This window comes from Ursus maritimus, unplaced genomic scaffold (assembly GCF_017311325.1).
Source record: "Ursus maritimus isolate PB19 unplaced genomic scaffold, ASM1731132v1 scaffold_5, whole genome shotgun sequence".
Lineage (NCBI taxonomy): Eukaryota > Metazoa > Chordata > Mammalia > Carnivora > Ursidae > Ursus > Ursus maritimus.
The window spans coordinates 24200320-24223800 of NW_024426663.1; the positions used below are offsets into that span (position 1 = coordinate 24200320).

The 23481-nt window shown below is 37.6% G+C and overlaps 1 protein-coding gene across 1 annotated transcript in view; it reads left to right on the forward strand.

Moving 5' to 3' along the window:
• Nucleotides 1–23481, forward strand: part of EDIL3 (EGF like repeats and discoidin domains 3) — a 396558-nt gene that overhangs the window by 183795 nt on the left and 189282 nt on the right. The window contains exon 4 of the mRNA XM_008706378.2: nt 4814–4942. Coding sequence (XP_008704600.1) covers nt 4814–4942 — 129 coding nt within the window. The remainder of the gene's footprint in view (nt 1–4813; nt 4943–23481) is intronic.

Here is a 23481-nt window from a genome sequence, read left to right on the forward strand (position 1 = left end):
TGTAATTATTATGCAAAAGTTTACATTCTGATGATCTGTTTTTTACTATCGTAATACTTTACAGATATAATACTCTTGAAGCTTAAACTATATTAGAGACAAAAAATATTGGAACCCAATTACAAATTTAAAGAACTTGAAAGGTGTAGAAAAGTTACAGAGTATCCTAATTAATTACCAAGTGAAAAGCCGAATATATTGATATCTTATAAACCTCAATTTGAATGAGGTTTAGGCAAAAGATGAAATGGTCATCACTCATTTTGCCATACCCTTGTTTACTCAGAATGTATCAAGCACCTGCTGTGTGCAGACTGCTACTCCTCCTATGGAGAATTTATGGTTTATTGGGAAAAAGGGAGATGTAACCACTCATTTCAACACTCTATCATGAGTACTCCAAAAGAGTATGTGCAAGGCAAACAGTATGAGTTTCATAGTATGATTATTAGGGACAAACAAAACCTCTGTGTTGGGCACAGTCACTTTCTTATCCTCAGTTCAAGCAAGAGTATATACATACAAAATATGTGATTACAAAATAATATTGGGGAGATATTCATGTTTGACAGTTGATTTCAAATATAGCAAAAATGGAGCACCATTAGTATAGTAGAGCCTATCTATCTATATTCATAATACCAAATACGCCCTGACCCATTTGCTGAAAATCCTCTGAAATATTTCCATTTAGGAAGGCTTTGGAGTCCTGCATTATTTATACGAACATGCTTAGTGAATTCATGTTGATCCTGTCATCTGTCAAGACTAACATAGTAATGTACAGATCTTCAGCGTAGCAGGGAGTGTGGCTTAATGGAAAGTACAGAGATTTGTAGTCAGGTGGAGTATGTTAAAATCTTGCCTTTTCCAGTTAGGCATGTTACTTAACCTCTGTGAGTAAGCCTGTCTTCTTGCCTATAAAAAAAAAAAAAAAAGATATATTCTCAACAGAGCATTGTAAAGAATACTATGTATACTTCATGTCGCTTAGCATTTAAAGCACTCTAGAAAGGTTAAAGCCTTACCCCATTTACTTTACCTCATCCTCACCCTTTAAATGAAAATCATAGAATTTCTCAGAATAGGAAAAATAACCACAATCATGACCTCTGTTAACAGGTAATCTTTTTCTGAAACTCAGATGTCAGCTGAGGTCATGATGTTCTTTGGGTTGTAAATAAAATCAGCTCTAGTGCTCTAGCTCATTTCTTTTGGGAATCCCAGAGGCTGCACCAAGATTGCTGGACAGGCTTCACCTGTGCCCTCAGGAAATGTCCAGAGCGTCTTGGACTTTAAATACCCGTGTCAGCTCTGTCTTCAGATTCCTGTATCCACTGGATTCTTGAATCCCTTGGTCTTCATGTGTTGTAGTGCTTCCTCCTTTCTGCCAGTATGAGCCAGATGAATGGCATAGCCCTTTCCCCTGATTTCCCCAAACACCGCACACAGGTCTGTGTGTCGCAGACTTCAGTATAGACACGGATGCTCCGGCGGAGACAGTTCACAGAGCAGCTGTGCTAACAACTTACACCTGAATTTAAAATACCATGATTTCTTGCTAGCTACTTTTCTTCACCTATTACAGCTTCCCAACATATTGCTTGACCCCCAATGTCTCTCAAGTTCACTTCCAGCTCTGTTTTGGGGGTCTCCTCTTCTGGGTTCTCCCCTTTATTATGCAGAGCCACTGGGTCATCCTCAACTTCGAGTCAAGTTCTACTTTTCCTAGGTGCAGTGGCTTGAGTAAACGGAGTCATCTATTCCAGGCTCATAGTCACCCTTTGTTCTTCATAGTGACATTCACAGACCACCTTCCTTGGAATGGTGGCTTTAACTCCTCCCAAGAACTGGCAGAGGCCTTACTGTTTCAGTCTTTTTTTGTTGTTGTTATTGTTTTAAATCCCGCCTTACCCAGCTTTGTAAGAGGAAGAGAGCATAGAAAAGGTTTATTTCCTCTCTGATATAGATTAAATCGCTCTCTTGAAGGGAAAAAGAATAGCTCAATCATCTTTGGTTTTAATAACTTTTTTCCTCTTAGATACAAATCCTTAAACCCAATTTTTCTTATATTAGGTTTTTTTTTTTCTTTAGTTTGAGAAATCACTGAATTCTTGTTAGGCTTTGTTGCCTCATCTGCAAATTAAAAGATTGAATTAGGTGATCTCCAAGGTTCCTTATTTGTTTAAAATTGCATGATTCATTCAGTATAATTACTTATGTGTATTTTTTTCTCTAGCAGTTACATACATGGCTATCACTTTTCAGTTACTAAAAAACCAGTCATGGTTTTTCTTATTTTGGAGTTTACTGATGAATCAAATTTCTAATATCATTTTTCTTTTATTCTCCCTTCCCCAACTTTTCAGTCTCTAAAAAATGTAGGTTTTGGAATCACAGACTGTTCATTTGAGACCTAAATGCATCACTTTTGGTGTTCATTTGAGAAACATTATCTAAGATTTTTGCCCTTCTTTTTTTTAATGTAAAAGCTAATGGTAATGACAATGACCTCATGGAGTTGTGAGAAATAAGTGAGATTATTTATGTGAAAAGAATTTGTAAATTATAAGGCACCATCAAATGTGAATTAATTTAGAGGACGGAAGAAATAGAAACTGAGAAAGAAGAGGATCGAAGGAAGAAACCTGATTCTAATTGTTGCAAAACTGATCATTGGTGTTGCACCTTCTTCCTGTCTTAAACATTGGCAGTGTTCTACCTTTAGGGCAGGTGTTGGTTAGTTTAATCAACATATACTGCACAGCACAAAACTGCCTACTTAAATCAATATATTTTTTCAATTGATATGAAGGCATCTGGAGAAAAATCACAGATACACTAATTTCTTTTCACTTTTTGAAAGTTAAGCCCTATCAACAATGTCCAGACACTATAGGGTTGTCACATTATTTTCCATTTCATGCATATTCTTATTAAATTCTACAGCTGTTGAATTTCAGGAAATTTTGAACTGGGAGAAACAGAGTTTCAAAGGCAGTTGCTGGAGAAAGGAATCAAATTTTAAAGTCTTGACTCAATGCAAGACAATGTTGCCCAACCCCTAAGTGCTTCCTGTCATTGACATTTTGTCGCACTGCTCAAAGTGATGATGGTCAATGGCCTTTCTCTCCATAAGTCTTTAAATGGCTTTGACCAATACTTGAGGAGCCATTCACCATTATACTCTTCCAGCAGCCTTGCCTGGTAGAGCTCTCACCCAGTTGCTTCAAGTTGTTACTATGCTTGTGCCCAGCCCTATCGCGGCCCCCCGACTCTCTGCTAAAACCACTTTTTCCTTTTCTTGACTACTCTTCCTCCAGGTCTCAGGCATTCATGTTTTCATACATAGTGAGACAGTTTAATTACTCTTCTTTCTTTTCTAACATGCACATCTTAACTTTCTCTTCATTGGCTTTTCTTTCACTCATAATTGTGTTCTAGTTTCTTCGGTTAAACAAAATTAAAAAAGACAAAATTAGAGCCTACCATATATTTTTCCTTGGCCTTTCTTCGTCTTCCTGGGAGAGCTTTTTCTTCCTTCAACTTCTCTCTTCCCTTCTTTACAATGTCCAGACTGGATTCTGACCCAAGTCAATTACCATCCTCCAAAGTAGCCAACTGTAAGGCAACTGTAAGACTGTAAGAATTAGAGATGCAAAAGATGATTAGGGGGAGTAGAAGCAGGACTAGGTATGATGAGCCTTCAGATTATGACATAAACCTGTCACCTCCAGAAAGAGAAAAGAAAGGAAGGAAGCTGGTATAGAAAGACCCTTGCACTGCCGTGCCATTTGAGAAAATCTCAGCCATACCAAAGGGGCACCCCAGAGTAAAGAATGTAAGCTAGAGGAGTCCTGAGTTAGGAAGGACTGTCCCACATCTATACCCTCATAGTGCTAACAGCTGATTTCCTCCAAGGGAGATCAGACACCACACTTCTACTGGCTGTCACGGGTACTTCGCTCTAGTGAAGTTACTTTCTTGAAGCTTAAAAATGACTATGAGCCTGGGGTGCCTGGATGGATCAATTTGGTTAAACTGCTGACTCTTAATTTCAGCTCAGGTCATGATCTCAGGGTTCTGGGATCAAGCCCTGTGTCAGGCTCTGCCCTTAGCGGGGAGTCAGCTTGAGATTCTCACTCCCTCTCCCTTTACCCCTGTTTTTCCTCATATTTGTAACTCGATGAGCTACTTCATACAGACTGGCAAAGCTGTGGTTCACAGAAGGATGCCCTACTGTAAGTCCGTAAATAGTCAATAAAAGTACTACAACCAGGTGTCCACTTCCCTTGGACTATGTGCTTATAGTCATTTGCACGTTTATGCTATTTTCACCGCAGGTTTATAAAGGCTCTTAAGTGTTCATAACTCCAGAAATTGCCATTCAGTATTATTTTTGAAACATGCAGAAGATATTTTACAATTTGGAGAACTTTATGCTCAGTGCTAATATTTCTTTTTTGACTGCTTAATATGCATCAGACACTGTTTGGGTGTTTTATATATACAAATTCTTTTCATCTGTATCATCACCCTTTGAGATAGATTCTTTTAATACTGATATTGAACAGAAGGTGAGATTGAGGCACAGAGAGGTTAACTAAATCCTCCAAGACCACATGACTAGAAAGTCAGGAAGCCAGGCTTCGATCCCAGGCTGTTAGTCTCAGAGCCCCACGCAACTATTCCATTTCCTATACCACGAATATCAAGAACACTTTTCTCTATGAAATTGTTAATTGCAAAAGGTTGGCCCAGCATCTCCTTTCAAGCGTACACATCATGCAGCAATTTTTCTTCTGTCTTTCAGGTCCCTGCATTCCTAATCCATGCCATAATGGAGGAACCTGTGAAATAAGCGAAGCGTACCGAGGGGACACATTCATAGGTTACGTCTGTAAATGTCCTCGAGGATTTAATGGGATTCACTGTCAGCACAGTAAGTCATCCACAGTCATTGTGCTTTTATTAGTATTGATTGCAAAGTATACAAGTCATTATCATTCTTGTTGGTAGTAGACTGATAGAAGCTTCCCGCAGCAAAGAACCCTGAGAGTTGGCTAATGCTGCTTCTCTCCCACTGAATACACCACATCTCCCACTGAGGACTCCCAGACTATGTCTCAATCCTCCCAGTGGTGTATGGGTCTAGTAGTTTTGTGTTGACTCTCTTTCATTATTCTCCAGCCATACTTGCAAAATCTTGCCTTTTATTTTAAACTGATATCTGCCTCTTTCTTTTATACTGGGCCTGCAGCTATGTTCTTCAAGTTTCCCAGACATTATTCTGTTGATTAGGTTCAGAGATAGAAAAGAAAAGAAAACTGCCCACCCGACCCTGTCTCTAAGCCAGCTCCCTCCTTCCTACATGTTGGCATTTTTACTGTGAAAATCTTTGAAAATTCAACAAATATGTTATCTGTGCTTCTCTCTTTTATCCCCGTTCTTATTTATCCTGGGAAGTTAAACAAAATAGGTCTGCTTGTGATGCTCTCTTCTTAGAAGTATGGCTCAACATAAATGCCAAGTGAGTGGTGGGGGTCCTTAACAGCTGAAGGGGGTGCAGCAGGGAGGCCACGTTGAACAGTATGCTGTCAGGGTAGGCTCTTACAGAGGCTGTCACATGGGAGCTGAGTCTTGAAGGTGGGAGAGGATTGTGATCAGAAGGAGGGGAACAGAGGAACGGCACATGGTAAGAAGAGTGAGGAATGAATATATGAGCTCTAAATATTGGAGCTATGGTCAAGACCATGGTGTTAGGGATGAGTAAGGCAAAGCTGAATGTGTCAGCCAGAGCCAGATTGCCAACCACCAGCAAAAAACAGAGTACCTCCTGGCTCTGAGATGATGGGGGCATAATGTACTTTTCTGGAGACTTGCTATAACTGAGAATTTGTAAAATTTCCATAGAATCCTGCTATAGTACAGTGGCATTTGTGCTCCTTACAGCAGGCACCTGAACTGCTTGATCACCCACAAGGAACCGAGAGGCTGATTTTTCTCAGACTGGAGCCAGAGTTGCCAAGGCTGATTCTACCTCATTATGGCATCATTGCTCAGCTTTCACATACAAACACCTTAGAACATCCCTAAGCAAATAGACATGAGAGCCCAAAATCTTGGCTGCCTTGATATTCACTTAATCCCATGAAGAGAATATTTCTAACCTTACATATTTACAGATTTTTGTGATATGGTGTTGGAGCGGTGTCCAGAGGAGAACAGTCTTGCCACACAGAGCCACTTGCATCCAGTACACACATATACTTACAGAGGAATCCCCCCTTGAAATGAGAACAGGATTTTCATAATGGGATTCTGTCCAATGTTCTGAGGCAGGAGTTTCTCCCAAGGTCAGATCATCCTAACTTTTTCTTTCCTATGCTGCAAGGCTCCAGGACAGAGAGGGTAAGAGTATACAAAGATTTATACTGTTAGAAATCCTTAAAAGGACAGTATTTAGAAGGCATGTGTAGACCCTAATGTCACTTAAATATTTCGTATTGATTAACTCTCTAACCCTAACCTACTGCTGATGTCAGTGTGAAGTTGGGGCTAGTCCTTAAACCAGAGGTCGAGAAACTCCAAATCTGAGTTCCAGCTTATAATATCCGTACATGGCGCAACATTATTTTCACATCTCTGGACCTTGTTTTCTTCATATTGTGAAGAAACATTTAGTTTCCATTATCCTTAATAGTTTAGAAGTCCCTTTGAAGACGTCATCATCATTTGATTATCCCGCTATAAAGGAGGTTGCTCAGGACAGGGTCCTGGGGAAGTGTCCACCTGCCTTTGACTCCCACACATGGTTAGCTATGAATTCTTTGAAGAGAACTGTCAGGTTTGGAGAAATAGAACAAACCATTCTTGGCCCCACTCTCCATGGTGGAACATCCAACTCTTTTCTCTTATACCTTATACGATATTCAAATAAGCTCATTAATTCACTTAATTTTGTTGAATTTCAAGGCTTATTTTGAAGCACAAAAAAAAATCTCTCCCTTATTGCACCTGGTTCCCCATAAGACTTTAAACCCATGTTAGGAATTGTCCTGGGAAGCCTGAGGCTGAGAGGTTCAATTCAGAGCTGGGATTTTGTGGTCTCAACAAACTAGTCCCTATTCTCTGAAGTGCATCATTATCAGAAACAACAGAGAATGGAGGAAAAAGGACTGGATTTGGAATCAGAGACCTGGATTGAGACCTGACCTTTACAAGTTATTGGTTAAGTGACCTTGAGCCAGTTGTTTGACCTTTCCGCGATTGAAGACATATAAATCAAGGAATTGAACTAGAGATAGATGGTCTTTGGTTCACAGAAGCTAGGAGAGTATTATGGCTAAATGGGTAGCTTGCTCACTGTAAAAGGTTATCAAGCCATTCTCTTTATGGATGAAATTGAAAAGGATTTTATATTGGGAAAGCAGATTTAGAAGTCTGGGAGCCCTGAGAGCTTTTTCAGGTAGGAAAAACAAAAAAGCAGCTCTCTCTCTTTAAAAAAAAATAACATACAAACAAACAAAAAAACAAAACAAAAAACCCAGCTCTTTAATCCCTTGTAAGAACTGCTAGGTATTTGGGTTAATTTTTCACAATGGCAGTCATTTCATGGCCCAAATATGCTCTAGAACCTTGCTGCTCAAAGTGTGAGATAGTACATCAGCCTTGCATGAGAGCTTGTTAGAAATGTAGATTATCAGGACCACCTCACACTAGCTAAATCAGAATCAATTGTTTTTTTTTTTTTTTTTGATCCCCAGTAGACTCTCACACACATACTGAAGTTTGAGAAATACTGCACAAGGCTTTCAGTAGCTGAAAGTAATCAGCTTTCAGTTACATAACAATACATTACAGGCAAAATATTTATTACGGTTTTTGCAAATCAAAACTATATTGAAAATCAATGAAAATGAGAAATGTACCAATATAATATGAACGTATCCTTTGGAAAGAGGATTGAAAAAAATTCTTCAGGCATCCATATATGGGGGGGTATTAATTTAGTTCTGTATGGCAGATTGTGAATTAAATATCTTTTGGCATATAGCTAAATAGTTAAAGAATTTGAAGTTTCATGATACAGGAGTGATAAATACATAATTAGTAGGTTTACTTTAACAACTATTTTGTCAATATGTTACAAATTAGGAAAAAACGTTTCCAGTGCCAGCATGAATATTATCGACATATTATTTTTTTAATTAATAGATTTTAGTTTTTAGAATAGTTTTAGGTTTACAGCAAAACTGAGCAGGGAGTTCCCATTTATCCCTCCACCTGCCTGCATAGTTTCCCTTATTATTAACATTCTCATTAATATGGTATATTTGTTACAATTGATAAAATAATATTGATACATTATTTTTATCTAAAGTCCATTGTTTATATTAGGGTTCACTTTTTGTATTATACCACCCAATGGATTTTGAAAAATACATAATATCATGTATCTACCATAGCCTCATAAATAGTTTCACTGACCTAAAAATCTGTCCTCTGCCTAGTCATCCCCTCTTCCCTTGCCAAATCCCTGGCAACCAGATTTTTTTTTTTTTATTATCTCTACAGTTTTGTCTTTCCCAGAATGTTACATAGTTGGAATCCTACACTGTATGTGGCTAGAATAATATAGTATGTAGCTCTTTCAGACTAACTTCTTTCACTTAGCAATATATATGTAAGGTTCTTCCATGTCATTTTATGTCTTGATAGCTTTTAAAAATCACAGAATAATATTCCAATTTATGGATGTATCACAGTTTGTTTATTCATTCACCTATTGAAGAACACCTTGATTGTTTCTAATTTTTTGGCAGTTATGAGTGACACAGGTTTTTCTTTTGTCTTGTGTGACGTAGTTTTCAATTCCCTTGAGTAAATAACCTAGAAGTGCAATTGCTGAATCATTTCGTGAGAGAACACCTGAGAGTAAGAAACTTCCAACTGCCTTCCACAGTGGTTGTACCATTTTGCATACTTACCAGCAATGGACAAGAGTTCTTCCGTATCCTCACCAGCATTTGTTGCTGTCAGGGTTTTGGATTTTAGCCATTACATGTGCATTTTTGATCATGAAAGTAGAAGAGGTTCTAATTTTATAAAACGAATAATGATTCATATTAATTTTTATATGGAGTTACCAAATTATACATATTCTTTAACTACCATAGAATAATGTGAAACACACATGTACATATATGTACATGTATGTATACATGTGCGTGTGTGTGCATAAATTATAAGATATAAATTATAGGATGAATTGAGCACCAAAATTGTCTAAAGATTAGACTTTTGAAAGGCATTTTTATGTACATAGTTTTCTTCTGCGAGCTGCATTTTGAGCTAGCTAGAAGTAATCATATTTTATTTGTTGCCTAGAAACAAATCTAATGCCTTAGGGAAGGACAATTTCTTCATTCCCAGCACTTTTTGTCTGTGTTGCCACTCAAAGCATTCTGAGCATTCTTTTCTACATATGTGCAGCTTCAATTCCCATCAAGCACAAATTTTCTTGGTTCCTATTCTTCAAGGAAGGAGAGCTGATCTAGGTACCCATGAAGCCCCGAAACAAAAAGGATCAGTTTAAATAGTAGCCTACGTTATCAGATTTGCTGAAGACAATATGCTCTCCAGTCCCTTCACCCACTGAAGAAGTTGGAAAAATACAAAATCTAAAACTTTCCTCTTCATATGTTATGCTAACTATTATAAACCAGTGTGTTCTTAATTTTATCCTGTTGATTAATGGATTCATACATTCCACAATATTTGTTTTAATTTTTTTGTCTCACATAAGATATTTATTATGACTTTTGAGTAGTATTAATTCTAACCTAAACATTAAAGAACACTTATCAGTAATACTGACAATAATGATATCCATCTTGAAGCCAGGTGTTCATTTGTATCACAGACCTTGGCACTGAATTCAGCAAGGAAATCAAAATGCTTTGTAAGATGCATGGCAAAGATTGCTTCAATGACTAAAAAATGAAAGCACTTGAATTCCACATGATTAAGATTACAAAGGAAGTTGTATTCTGGGCAAGAAAGATGTAGATTCCAGGCTGATGCAGCATGGGTCTATGAGTCCTTTTGCTTTTGTAACTTAAGTATTTCACTTTTCTCAGAGTTAGTCAATGATATTTGCCATTTCGAGGATCATTGTCAATTGGTTTAATAACATATTTGTCAATTACATGTTTTCTCTGGGAAGTGGTGCTTAGTAAACATACAGACTTTGGTTTCACCTCGCTCTATTGATTCAAAATCTTTGGTCAGTACCCTGGATACAGTCGAAAGCATCCATATGGTCTGTAGGTGTACCAGGCTAAGGACAACTGGCTTAAAGAATGGCCTTTACTTTCCAAATTACACTAGAGGAAGCATGCTGTTAGGGAAGAATTCTGGATTATACTGGGGTTTTTGATGCACCTGCCTCTAGATCAATTGATGAAGGGTCAGTTTAGCACTTAATGGTTCTGTGCTTCAACTTCCTTTTCCAATAATTCAGTTTAACTTAGCAAACACTGAGAACTTCATACTGTGTTATATGCTGGAAATAACATGTCTAAAAAAACTGGAATTAATTGTTTTTCCTCCTTCCCTAAACAGGATATTTGTTAGGATCAGATGAGAGGTTGAGAACATACTTTACATATTTTAAGGGGTTAATATCCCTACTGGGCTAATATTTTTAAATATAATGAGGATTTCTATTGGTTTTAATTTTTCCCTTCCTCTAAAAACGTTTTAATTGTAATTTTTTAAAAAAATGAGTGATGGGTCAAGGGGAAGCTCAATTTGCAGCTCAATGCTTTTCTGTAAGAATTCCTCTCTTAACATCCTTAATTCTTATAAGTAATTATTATTTTTTAAAATTACTCTTTCTACTTTTGACTTGATGGCCTCTTTATTTTAACTTTCCAGTGGAGGATCAGTTTGCCCTAATAAAGTATTCACTTGAAAACTGTGTGGAAACTTTACCTGGAGTTATGACTGACACCTGCAAGCTCCGTAACTACACTAGCTAAAGACAGACCTCTAATGAGACTTCCAAAGTAGACTTGTCTCCAACCCCAAAAGATTTTCTGACTGTGGGTTGAAATTTCAAATTGTCCTACTCACCATTGACTTTACAGGTCGGTGTTAGCCACCTTAACTTTTTAGCCAAATGTTCTCAAATTAGTGTGCAACTGGAAGTACAGATAAATATTCAGATTTCTTTTGCTCAACTATGGATATTCCAATTTAATACGTACAATTGTGGATCCAGGTCTGACTCTTGAGAAGTACCCTAGTGAAACTGATGCAGATGACTCTAGAACACTGATTCTCAACTGTGGCTGCACATTAGAATCACTTGGGGACCTATGAAAAATACTGATGCCTGCCTCTCACCCGAGAGACTGTGATTTAATTGGTCTGGGGTATGATCCAGGCATTAGGAGTTTAAAATCTCCCCAGATGATTCTAATGTGCAACCAAGGCTGGGAATCAGTGTTCTAGAACCATACCATGAGGAATTACTATGTCTTAAAAAAAACTAAGCAGGGAAATACTTAAAGAGAAACTGAGCTTGGGTTACACAAACATAATCCCACTTTAAATGTATGATCATGCAACCTTATTGAACTTTGTCATTTTCAACCATTTACAGCAGGCACTGATTGAAAGAATCAGGCCAGAGAAAGATATTAGCTCACTGTTCTTAAAATATGTTATCCCTTAATCTATCAGAGTTCCAAGACATTTTAATTTTCGTGTTTTCATCCTTTTCAGGAGCCTTACAAAGAGCACTGTCCTGGGAAATATATATAATGGATATTTACGCTACTCAAATATGGACATAGTTTGTGATTTTTGCAATAAGATACTCACATATTCATACACTCAAAATATTTGAAAATTGTTACTTTTAATAACAGTGTAACATTCTTTTTTTCTTGTTGCTTATTAAAAGAAATTTGATTGTCAGGAAACAAACTCTGAACAAAAACACATTAAACAAATTTTGTCAGAAGGTTATACTCATGAAACTGGTGTATTTATACTAATAGACCTGACCTTCTAGAACTGATTGACTCATGATTGTGTAAAGGATCTCCAGGAATAGAGAGGAATAGAATTAGCACCACAAATACAGTTTAAAAAAAATGATTTTTTTTGCATGTAACCCAAATTTCCCAAGCTTCCCAGCTTGTGCTCTTAACATTGATTTCCAAATTCCGTTCTGTGGACTACCATTGTCCATCCCAGTTGCCTGTGTGAGGCCTCATTCTCCCCTGAAAACTTAACCCAATCCTATGAAGAAGCAATTTATTTATTTACAGACTTGACCCATTTTTTTTGGAGGTTGCTTACTATTTTGCCAGGTTGCCAACATGTGCTTAGGAAAGACGCTCCTTGACTCTGCTGCTGGTCCCATCTTGAAAACACTGCTAAGCAGTAGGCTACTCTGTCTTCTGCCGGTGGCCATCCAGGCAACTGACACTGCACATGATCTGAGACTGTATCAGCCATTTTAACAACATCAGGTTCTACTGTGCTCCCTGGGGCTGAAGAGTCATGTGACTTTCCAGAGCCTCATACATCCCTTTACACACACAGCTGCTCAGCCTAACTGCTCTCCCATTCAGGGCTTAGACTGACACCTCAGAGGCCACACCTCTCTTACTCTCCTCTCAACCATTTTTCCCAGGGAGCCTTTTTGCAGACTCATTTCATTTTAATCAGTTATAAAAGCAATAGCATCTGTGCACATTGGCTCCATAAGGCTCTAAAGTCTACTCAGCCAACAGATATATGTTAACTCCTTATTCTATGCCAAGTACTGTTCTGGACACTGGAATACAGTGCTGATCCAAAATAACCAAGTCCCCGATATCATAGGACTTCCATCCTGATGGGGAAATGGGTAATAAAAACTATGATGCATGCATTTACCATATGGCCGAGCAGTCGTCCTCTTGGGCATTTATCCCAGAGAAATTAAAACTTAAGTTCACACAAAAATCTATATGTCGATGTTCTTTTTTTTTTTTTAAGATTTTATTTATTTATTTGACAGAGAGAGAGACAGCCAGCGAGAGAGGGAACACAAGCAGGGGGAGTGGGAGAGGAAGAAGCAGGCTCCCAGCGGAGGAGCCTGATGCAGGGCTCGATCCCCGAACGCTGGGATCACGCCCTGAGCCGAAGGCAGACGCTTAACGAATGAGCCACCCAGGCGCCCTTATATGTGGATGTTCTTAGTAGCTTTATTGATAATAACCAAAAACAGAATCAGCCCAGATGCCCAGGTGAATGGTTAAGCAAACAGTTGTATATACATACCATGGCACACTTAACCACTCATCAATGAAAAGGAAGGAACTGTTGATACATTCAATAACTTAGATAAATCTCCAGGAAATTCAGCTGAGTGAAAAAAAAAAATGCCAGTCTTAAGAGAATGCATACAAGATGATTCTAATTTTGTTAACTTTTTGAAATGACAAGATTTTAGAAATAGAGGACAGATCAGTAGTTTTCAAGTGTTAGAGGGGAAGAGAGGTAGCTGAATGCAGTTATAAGAGGACATGAGGTATCTTCGTGGTGTTGGAACTATTTAGTATATTGACTGGGATGATAGATGAGCAAACATACATATGTGATAAAATTGTGTAGATTTACTTACATTTATAAAAATGCATAGAAGTAAAACTGGAGAAATCTGAATATGATTGATTAGTAATGTCAGTATTTTAGTTGTGCTTTTATATTATGGTTTTACAAAATGTTAACCATTGAGGGGAACTAGGCAAAGTGTACATGGGATTTCTTTGTATTATTTTTACAAATGTATGTGAAACTACAATTATCTCAACAAAAATCTCAATTAAAAAAGATAATGTAATATTATGCAATGTCAAGTATTGATGTATATTATAAGGATAAAGACAAAGAGCGGAGGTGTTTGAGTGCTATTTTAGGCATTGCCAAGCAAGTTTTCTCCCAGCAACTGACATTTGAGCAGAGTCGGTAAATGAAGTTAGGGGGCCAGGCAAGCCAACAGAGGAAATAGCAAAAGCCAGAGTTGTAAGAGTGCTGTTTGCTTGGAAGATGGTGAATAATGAGGAGAGGGGTGGAAAAGAGACCTGAGTAGTAGTCAAGGGTCAGATCATGTAGGGCTTTACAAGCCATAGAGAGGACTTTTTATTTTATTGTAATTGTGGAAGGGCACCTCTGGAGGGTGAAGAGCAAGAGGGAGTACACAAACTGACTTCTGTTTGGAGAGTACCTCTGACTGCTGGTGAAGAACAGGCTATGTTGGGGGCAAGAGTGGAACACCTGAGACCAGCTGGAAGGTGATGATGGCTAGGACTGAGGTGGTACTGAGGACTTGGGAAGAGCTAAACAGTGTTCAGATTTGGAAAATAGTTTGGAGTGGATCCCACTTGGATCATAAATAGTTGGTTTTTTGCTAATGAATTTCAGTAACATTATAACTTTTTTAAATTTTGCCACTGACTAGGGCAGTATAAAACGTTGTTATAATTTTGGGGCACCTGCCCAGTCAGTTGAGCATCTGACTCTTGGCTTTCGCTCAGGTCATGATCTCATGGGTCTTGAGATCAAGCCCCATGTGGGGAGTCTACTGGAGATTCTCTCTCTCCATCTCTCTCTGTCCCTCCCCCCTCAAATAAATAAATCTTTTAAAAAAATAATAATACATTGTTATAATTTCCAGTATGCCTTGATATTGACATTTGTTTCTAGCTTTTAATAGCATCATTAGCATAGACTCTAAATTTTTAAAGATCAAAAAGATGTGTAATACAAACATATATAGATATATAATCAATGCCTTTAATGTATATGATGTTACTTAAGATATTAAAATTTCAAATTTTGTTATTTTTAAAGGACCCATTAAGATTGGTTCTCTTTAGATGTATTATATATATTGCTTTATCTTTCACATGAGCTAAGTCGTAATAGCAGAATACAGTATATTCAGTATATTTTAAAGAAAACATAATAGAAGTGATACGTAAATCATCGCTAATATAATTACATACTAAGGTACAATAATGATTTTGAAAAAGAGGACATCATTGGGAAACCCGGAAATCACTGTTGCGTTGAGTGGATATTTACTAACATCAGCCTTTAAAATGAATCTTGATTGATTTTGCTCTCACAATTCCTAAATGATTTTGCAATCATGCCATAGACTATAAGTTTAGAAAAATTAAGGTAATATATGCTTTGGAAATAAATTGCCCTTGGATATTCCAGGAAGTTTTAATTATTTTATAAGATACATCTTAAACTAGAACATTTCTAAATGTGAATTCTTCCCCTCAGCCATGTGAAAGTTCTTTTACTGATAAATAAAGGAATTGCTTCTTACTCTTTCTAAATAAAATGAGGATAGTTTATTTAAATAAGGAATACATGAAGCAGGTTGAGAACTTCACCATTGAAGAGGCCCAAAATTTGATTCCTCATATGCCCTTAACAAGTCATATCAACTTGAACTAATGATTATGCTAAGCCTTGGTATCCTCACGTGTGAAATGGAAATAACCGGTCCGTTTGCCTACTTTTAGGCCCAGATTGGTGATATCCAGGCAATTTAATGTAAGCAGTGTTACATACAATTAGAAGTTCTATACATTCATAAACATGATTGGTTTTCAAAATACTTTTTCTTTAATTATGGTAAAAGAAATTAAAATAAATAAAAATAAATACTGATTTTATCTGAGCTAATTTTGTCCCTGAGAAGATGGGAACACTAGATGTCTCAGTTTTAAAAACAAAGTCTCGTAATCAAGAGTGTATGTCTTTATTATTATTATTATTATTATTATTATTATTATATGTTAGTGACCATACAGTACATCATTAATTTTTGATGTAGTGATCCATGATTCATTGTTTGCGTATAACACCCAGTGCTCCATGCAGTACGTGCCATCCTTAATACCCATCACCGGGCTAGCCCATCCCCCCACCCCCTCACCTCTAAAACCCTCAGTTTGTTTCCCGGTGTCTATAGTCTCTCATAGTTCATTTCCTCCTCTGTTTACCCCCCCCTTCATTCTTCCCTTCCTTCTCCTAAAGATCTCCCTGCTATTCCTTATGTTCCACAAATGAGTGAAACCATATAATTGTCTTTCTCTGCTTGACTTACTTCACTTAGCATAATCTCCTCCAGTTCCATCCATGTAGATGCAAATGTTGGGTGATCATTCTTTCTGATGGCTGAGTAATGTTCCATTGTATATATGGATCACATCTTCTTTATCCATTTGTCTGTTGATGGGCGTCTTGGCTCCTTCTACAGTTTGGCTGTTGTGAACAATGCTATGAGAGTAGTGTATGTCTTCTTAATAGTGGGGGTGAGAGGGAGGAACAAGAAAGAAGAGAGTGGAGAGAGAGAGGAGAGAATAAAAACATGTTAATGCTATTGTTCCAGTCGTCTCCTTTGAAATGAAACTCCTTAGAAGAGTTATCTATACCCCGAGTTTCCTGTATGCTCTGTGATTACTTAAGGAACATAATGTCCAGATTCTGATGACTTCTTACACTTCCACTGTGTCTCTAAGGCACCATTATCCGTTATGACATACTCAAATGACTGTGCTTTCTCTACATTTGTCTCTAGTCTATTTTCAAAACAACAGCCAAGGTGATCCTCTTAAAACACAACTCATATTACATGTACAAGCCCCGCCCCCCACTTCCCAGTTTCCTGGTTCATGTTGAGTGGAATCCAGAGTTGTGTAGCAACCAAGAGATTGACGTGTTTTGCTCCTGGCCATCTCTGACCCTCTCTCCAGTCATGCGCCATCATGCTGATCCCACTTTGGTCACACCATTTTCCTTGCTGTCTGCAAACCTGCCAAACCTGCTTCCAGTGTGTGGCCTTTGCTTCCAGTAAGTGGCCTGTGCTCACTTACCAAGCCTCTCTTTCCTAGATAGCCATGAGGCTTGCTCCCTTTCCTTTCTTATTAGATCTTTGCACAAGTGGTAATCCTTAGAGTGCTCTCCTCCAGCCGGCTTGAATAAAATGTCATTCTGTAAAACCTTCCCCCACCATCTCTCTCATGACCGTTCCTCTTATTCTCCTTTATTTTTTTTAGCACTCCTCACCACCTGATGCATTAGTTTATTTTTTATTGCTTTTCCCTCCTCTAAAAAAGTAAGCTTCCTAAGAACAAGGACTTGATTTGTTAACTTTTTCCTCTTTTTCAATGCCTAAAAAGCTCATAGTAGATGCTCAATAAATATTTGTTAAATAAATAAGTGAGTAACTGGAACTTTAATGTGCCAACCAATCTGCCATTAATGTATCATCTACTAATACCTGTCTTTCATAATGTTGGGCTCTGTGGAAGACAAAAAACCAAGAAGCTCTACAAAACAGTGTACGCCTTCAGTAGCTTATGAAATTAATATGGAGAAAAACACTGCTTCATCTAACAAAAGTCCTATGGCCAAACAAGTTTGGGGACACTGTACATTTTTTCCTCCTTTTGGAGATTGCCAGTGTTCATTAACTTATTGAAAGCTCTGACAAGCCCGGCAGTATATAAAGAATAATAGATACATAATTGTTAGATGATTTTAAGAACTCGTTCAATATCGTTTAACTCAATTACCTGGAAAAGATGGGAGTGGGAGAGTGGAAATAGCATTGAAAGCTCAGATAGAATCTCATCTTTAGGCAAAGAAGAGAGGATGGATGAAAACAAAGTGAGGCAGAGGCACGAGAAGGTGCAGGAGTTACTGTCAAATGTAAACGTGGAGGTGGCAAGTGGGGTGAGGTTGAAAATTATTAATTCAAGGATCCTTTGCATCCTCTCATAGACTCCTTTTAATGCATATACACACAAGGAATGAAGTCCACCCACACATACTTGTCTATAAGCATTGACTCAGCACTTAAAATTCTCCCCAGAAGTAGTGATTCTGTTAGTGTTGCCCTGCTGCGGTGACCTCCTTTGTCTGAGATATTCAGGAGTGGTGAGAAATGCTTCCCATCAAGAATGTCTAGAGAGCCATTTGCCACTTTTGTTTCTAGACTCTGTGCCGTTATTTGTGGTTTACAGTCAGTACACTGTTTTCCTTGGAGTTGATTTCTCCATATACGTTCTTAGCCGCTCAGCTCATTATCTGCTGCCTTTCCCCAGCTTTAATGCTGCATCTCTTCAGGTTGAGCTGAGGTCCTTTGTGAGCTACATTCTCACAGCCTAGGCAGTGAATCCTTCAAGAGTAATATTGTGGGACAGGAGCCAACAGTACTTAGAGAGGACCGTAGCACAAGAGTGACCCTTCTGGGAGAAATGGGCCCTGAGAGACCATAGTCACACGTACAAGGCAAGCACAGTAGACAGCTATGGTTATGCCACGGATCAGACGACTCTGAATATGCCCTGCCCAGACGGGTGCCAATTGTGTAGTTGCCTTCTTTGTAAAACTCTTCATCATCTGGGAATAATTAACTGCAAGGGTCTTCCATTTGCCTTGGTGTGTACATAATAGATTATAAAGTTCTTGAGGGCAAAAGTCTAGCTGCATGTCTCCTTTGCTAACCTTTGCATAGTAAGAGACACAGGGCCACCAGCTCCATAAGCTGAATATTATCACTTGTCAAAACCTGGCCCTATAATGAATCATGGAACATTGCATCAAAAAACTGGGGATGTACTGTATGGTGACTAATATAACAAAATAAAAATTAAAAAAAAAAAAAAACAGCCCTGACTTAACTTCCCTACTTTATTCCCACGTTCCCTTTTGTACACCAAATGCTTTGCCCACCTTAGCCACTTGCTCTTCCTCCTTCATCTTCCTTGACTGCCCATGGTGCTGCCTTTGCTGATGTGCCTTCCCTGCTGGGGAGCCCTTTCCCTTATGTCTCTTCTGTAATGCCAGGAGGAGATCCTCTAGGAACACTTCCACAACTTCCACTCCTTCAGGCAAGAATGCCCCCATTACTTTCTATCTTGATTGACATGTATTTCTCTATTCTGTCTACCTTACTTTGTACTTATTTGTATATTTCTCATCACCCCAGGTGGCTTAAAGACAATTTCCACCTGAGTCATCTTTGATTCCTGATCATAACCCAGAATTACGCCTTGCATATAGCACATACTCAAAATATAATCAATAAATGAATGACTAGAGGGAGCTCAGCAAACACTTGCTTACTGTCTGACTACATAAATAGAAACCTAGAGAAAACCATGGTGAATTACAACAGAAATAATCGCAATCATCTTGTCTCTTGCACTAGACCTGTTGGGGTTACTTGCCCTTATTGGGCAGTCCTGTGCTTATCTTACACAGAATTTATCCCTTATATCTTGCAAGGTGCCTGTCCCATAGTAGGTTTATAATAAATATTTGTTGAGTGAGTGACAGGATACCTATTATTGGTGTATTACTTATACATTTTATATAAATTAAGGGAAGTACATGTTTCTTTTTTTCTGAGGTACAAAGATGCTCAATGTTATCAGGTACAAAGAACTATAGAAGCTATTTTGCTTGTCTGGCATAGACAAATCAGTAAGTATTCTATCCTAGGATCCTGTCATTCCCACTCCACTGTATGGTTTCAGATATTTATTTTTATTACCTTTCTTAATATGTAGGGATTTTGTTGCAAGCTGTTTCAACTGCTTTTAGGGAAGATCTGGGTATATGTTAAAAATAAATAATTATTCCAAATTCTTCTCGATTGGCTCTGCATATATAATGAGAACAGCAAACACAGTACAACGTTTACAACAGTAAAGATAAATCCCTTATGGCCAGCTCCAAAGGTCCAAGTCAGCCTTTTTAGAGGCCAGGAAATTACTTCAAATTTCTCTGGAGCTATATATAAATGACTTACTGTATTTGAATAGAGTAACCAATGGAGTCCACTTAGAAGTTGATTATTTTGGTGACAGTATAGCTAGCATTTTCCAGAATCATTTCTTTGTCCTCATTTAGGATGAAATTCATTGTATATCTGCAAGTCTGCACACATGAATTTTAATTTTTTTAGTTGTCGTTTTGTTTTTATTATTGTTGCTATTTTTTGGTTTCTGTTTTTTGCTAAAACTCACCATGCACGTTTTTCTCTCTATGAAAGATGACAGTGTCCGTGTTAATACATTACTGCCAACATTACCATAATTATGTATTTGGGTTGACTCAGGATGGCTGGTTATTATCTCTGGTTAATCTTTTAAGTCTGCTTAGGTAAGTTCCTGGACTATCAACTGCTTTTTTGAAGTTCCAAATTCATCTAAGGTATTTGGTATATTTTTTCACTGATGGTCTTATATATCAAAAATTAAACAAATTGCCTTATTTCTTTGGGATAGTTTAACTTGTAATTGGCTCTATTTTTTAATTGATACTTCAAACTCATAGGAAATATAACTTATTTCACTATCTCTGAGCATAGGCTTGTATGGGTATAAATGACATTTTTATCTGAGAACATAGTCTTTTTCTTTCCCTTTCAGAGCAATTGAATTGAAGAAAAATGTTTATTGCCAGCTATCTTTCTGCTGTAGTTTATGACCTGCCATTCTCAAATGGTTCAGAGAATATATTTAAAATGAACCTCCTGGTCACTTTCTGTTTTCCAGAGATTTTGGACATGATTTGGTTTTGTCGTTTGAAAGTAGAGTCATTCTTTGAGGTTCAATTTTCTTGCCCAACTTTTATTTTAAAGCTTTCTCAAGTACAAAACTCAAGAACCCTGGTGGATTTAAAAGCAGATATCTTTTTTCCTTCAATATTTCCTTTTTAAAAACATGATTGATATTAAGTACATTATTACTGATAAAGAAAAAAGAAACCATGGGAGATCAGAAAGAAAGAAAACACTAAGTCTTCCTTTATTATTTGTAGTGACTTCTTGTATGCAATTACATACACACTGATGATTTAACACCTGCCTGGGGATGTCCAAAGACAAGCAGCTGTGACTGAAGCAACAGACTGCACTTTTAGAATATGACAGGGAAAGACTGTGTGGATTTCCTGTGGGCCTGATGCAAACTTCTCAAAACAAAGCAGCTGTGTTATCTTAGGAGAAATGGAGCCCAAGGAGAAAGCCAGGGAAGCTTCCACAGGGAACCAGGAGGCAGAACATACTGACCTATCAGAAAAGGCAGCTAGAGGCAAGGAATTCCCAGAAATGAAGTGTCTTCAGAAAACCCACAAAATTGCCCCAGGACAGAATGAAACCACAGTTTCACATTCAGCACATCCAGTAGTCACCAATGTCATCTTTCAACCTGACCATCAAGGAAGACTTTCATCTACTCTGACACTGGAGGGGTCAAAATACAACTAGAGAGTACTCTCTAGTACAGGATGGGTGGGATGAGAAAGAAAACTATCCCTAGCTCTCTTCTCAGTTCTTTCCTTGGGCACTGCCAGGAGGGTTCCCCCTGCCTGAACCTCTCATTTTGGAGACCTTGCTTTGGCCTTCATTTTACATCAACCCTCACCATGAAGCAAGGAGTCAGTGGGCACAAAGGAGTGTGCCTACCCACCTGGAGATAGAGTTCCCCTTCTAGACCATGCTCAGTGTACTCAGGACCCCAGGATACTATGTCCAAATGACACCCAGCTTACTTCCAGGGCCTATGTGGGCCTCTTCTTCATATCTGCCTTGCCCTGGATGGACTGTGTCACTAGTGTGCACACCCTTCAGCTCAGAGTCAGGCCATGGGATAGCTGTTTACTGAGTGAGGGAGACAGAGCTTGGATGTTTGGGCTGGGTTATCCATTGACAAGGGTGGGTTGAAAGCCCTTTTTTCCCAGGTCCTCACTTTGTTTTATGGAACTTTGAAGTATCTGGGAATTCAAAATGCAAACCTAGCCCTTCACATTGTTAGAAATGTAGAAGAATATATATATGTATATATAGAGATATATATATATTTCACAATTTATTAACCTTATTTGTAATTTTTAAATATTCAGACATGTGAGACAGCTACCCCATGGCCCTGCAAGTGTTAGGAGAGGGCCTGCGCTTTCCTTGCTAAGGTACACCTAAGCTTGGGGAAGAAATTTCCAAACTGGATATATTCATGGATTTTTAGATGCCACAAGACTGGACCTAGTTTAATATGTAAAATGTAAGTGACTGTTTATTAACTGAAAGTAAGCTAAGGATATTTTTATTACTTAAAGGTAACCAGGAAAAGTATGGAAGCTGCTTCAAGGTTTGATTCAAGGATAGGTAGAAATAAATATCTAATACTAGGTAAAGATGTTTTTGTTTTGTTTTAAATACTGGGAAACTCTTTGTTTTAATTATTATATACTGGGAAACCCAGTGTTCATTTTTTGATTTGGGTGAATTGTTGCCTTACAGTTACCCTATGATCTTAGCATCTGTCCAAGTAGATAGGCTTGACTATATAACATTAGTCATATGAAACCCAGCTTTTAAAAAGGCAATTATCCTTAAGCTAGCCTAAAAAAAAATTTCCCTTAAGTTAGAAATACTTAATTATATTTGAAATGATTGAAATAACAAAACAATCTAATTCTATTAACCATTGTCATGCTTTAGGAATCATAAATAGGGAAGTATGGTTTTATGCTTACAAATAGGACCTATGTTAAATCCCCAGATCCATGCTCCTGGACACTTTACTTATGGTGTGTTTTCATGTCCAGATGCATATACCCTGATAGGTGCAAAGAAAATAAGAGAATTTACTTTTGTATATTGTTGTTGTGAACGAGTATATTAATTTTACTACTATTTGCCACATAAACTGATAAGGTACCTCCCTGCGTTTGTTTGTCAGAAGGACACTAGTGCAGAGGTTCCAAGGGAAAAATAGGAGTTCTACAAAGCAGCATACTTTCAGCATGGTACAGCTGCTTATGTTATCTATTTTCCATTAAATTAACCCTCACCAAACCCACATTGGCATGAAAAGAAATATGCAGAGCAATGTCAGATTGGAGAAAATACCAATAATGCAAGAGGAGATGAAAATGGCAGCTAACATTTCTTCCCCTAATATGAACTAAGCACAAAACATTTAGATAAAGCAGTGTTAAACTGATCATATCTAACAGGAGATTAGCCTCCTAAATTGAAATGATCAACATGTTACATATTATATTTTTACTTCCACCATTATTGTTGATAAACTCACTCAGCTTGAGTACCATGTTTTGGGATATTAATACTAATATGAAGCCATCACAGTGAGGGAGATACTTTTTGCAACATTTTCTCATTATTTTTAAAAATTTGTATTTTCTATATACATTTTATAATTTACATAATATATTCATTTAGTAATACTTCTATATAATTTACAAATAATTAGATGTTTATTGGAAGTGCATACCACAATTAAAATTTTAACTGATAGAAATATGTGATCAAGAATTTTGAGACCATGGTTAGAAAGGACTAGAAAATATTTAAAACTT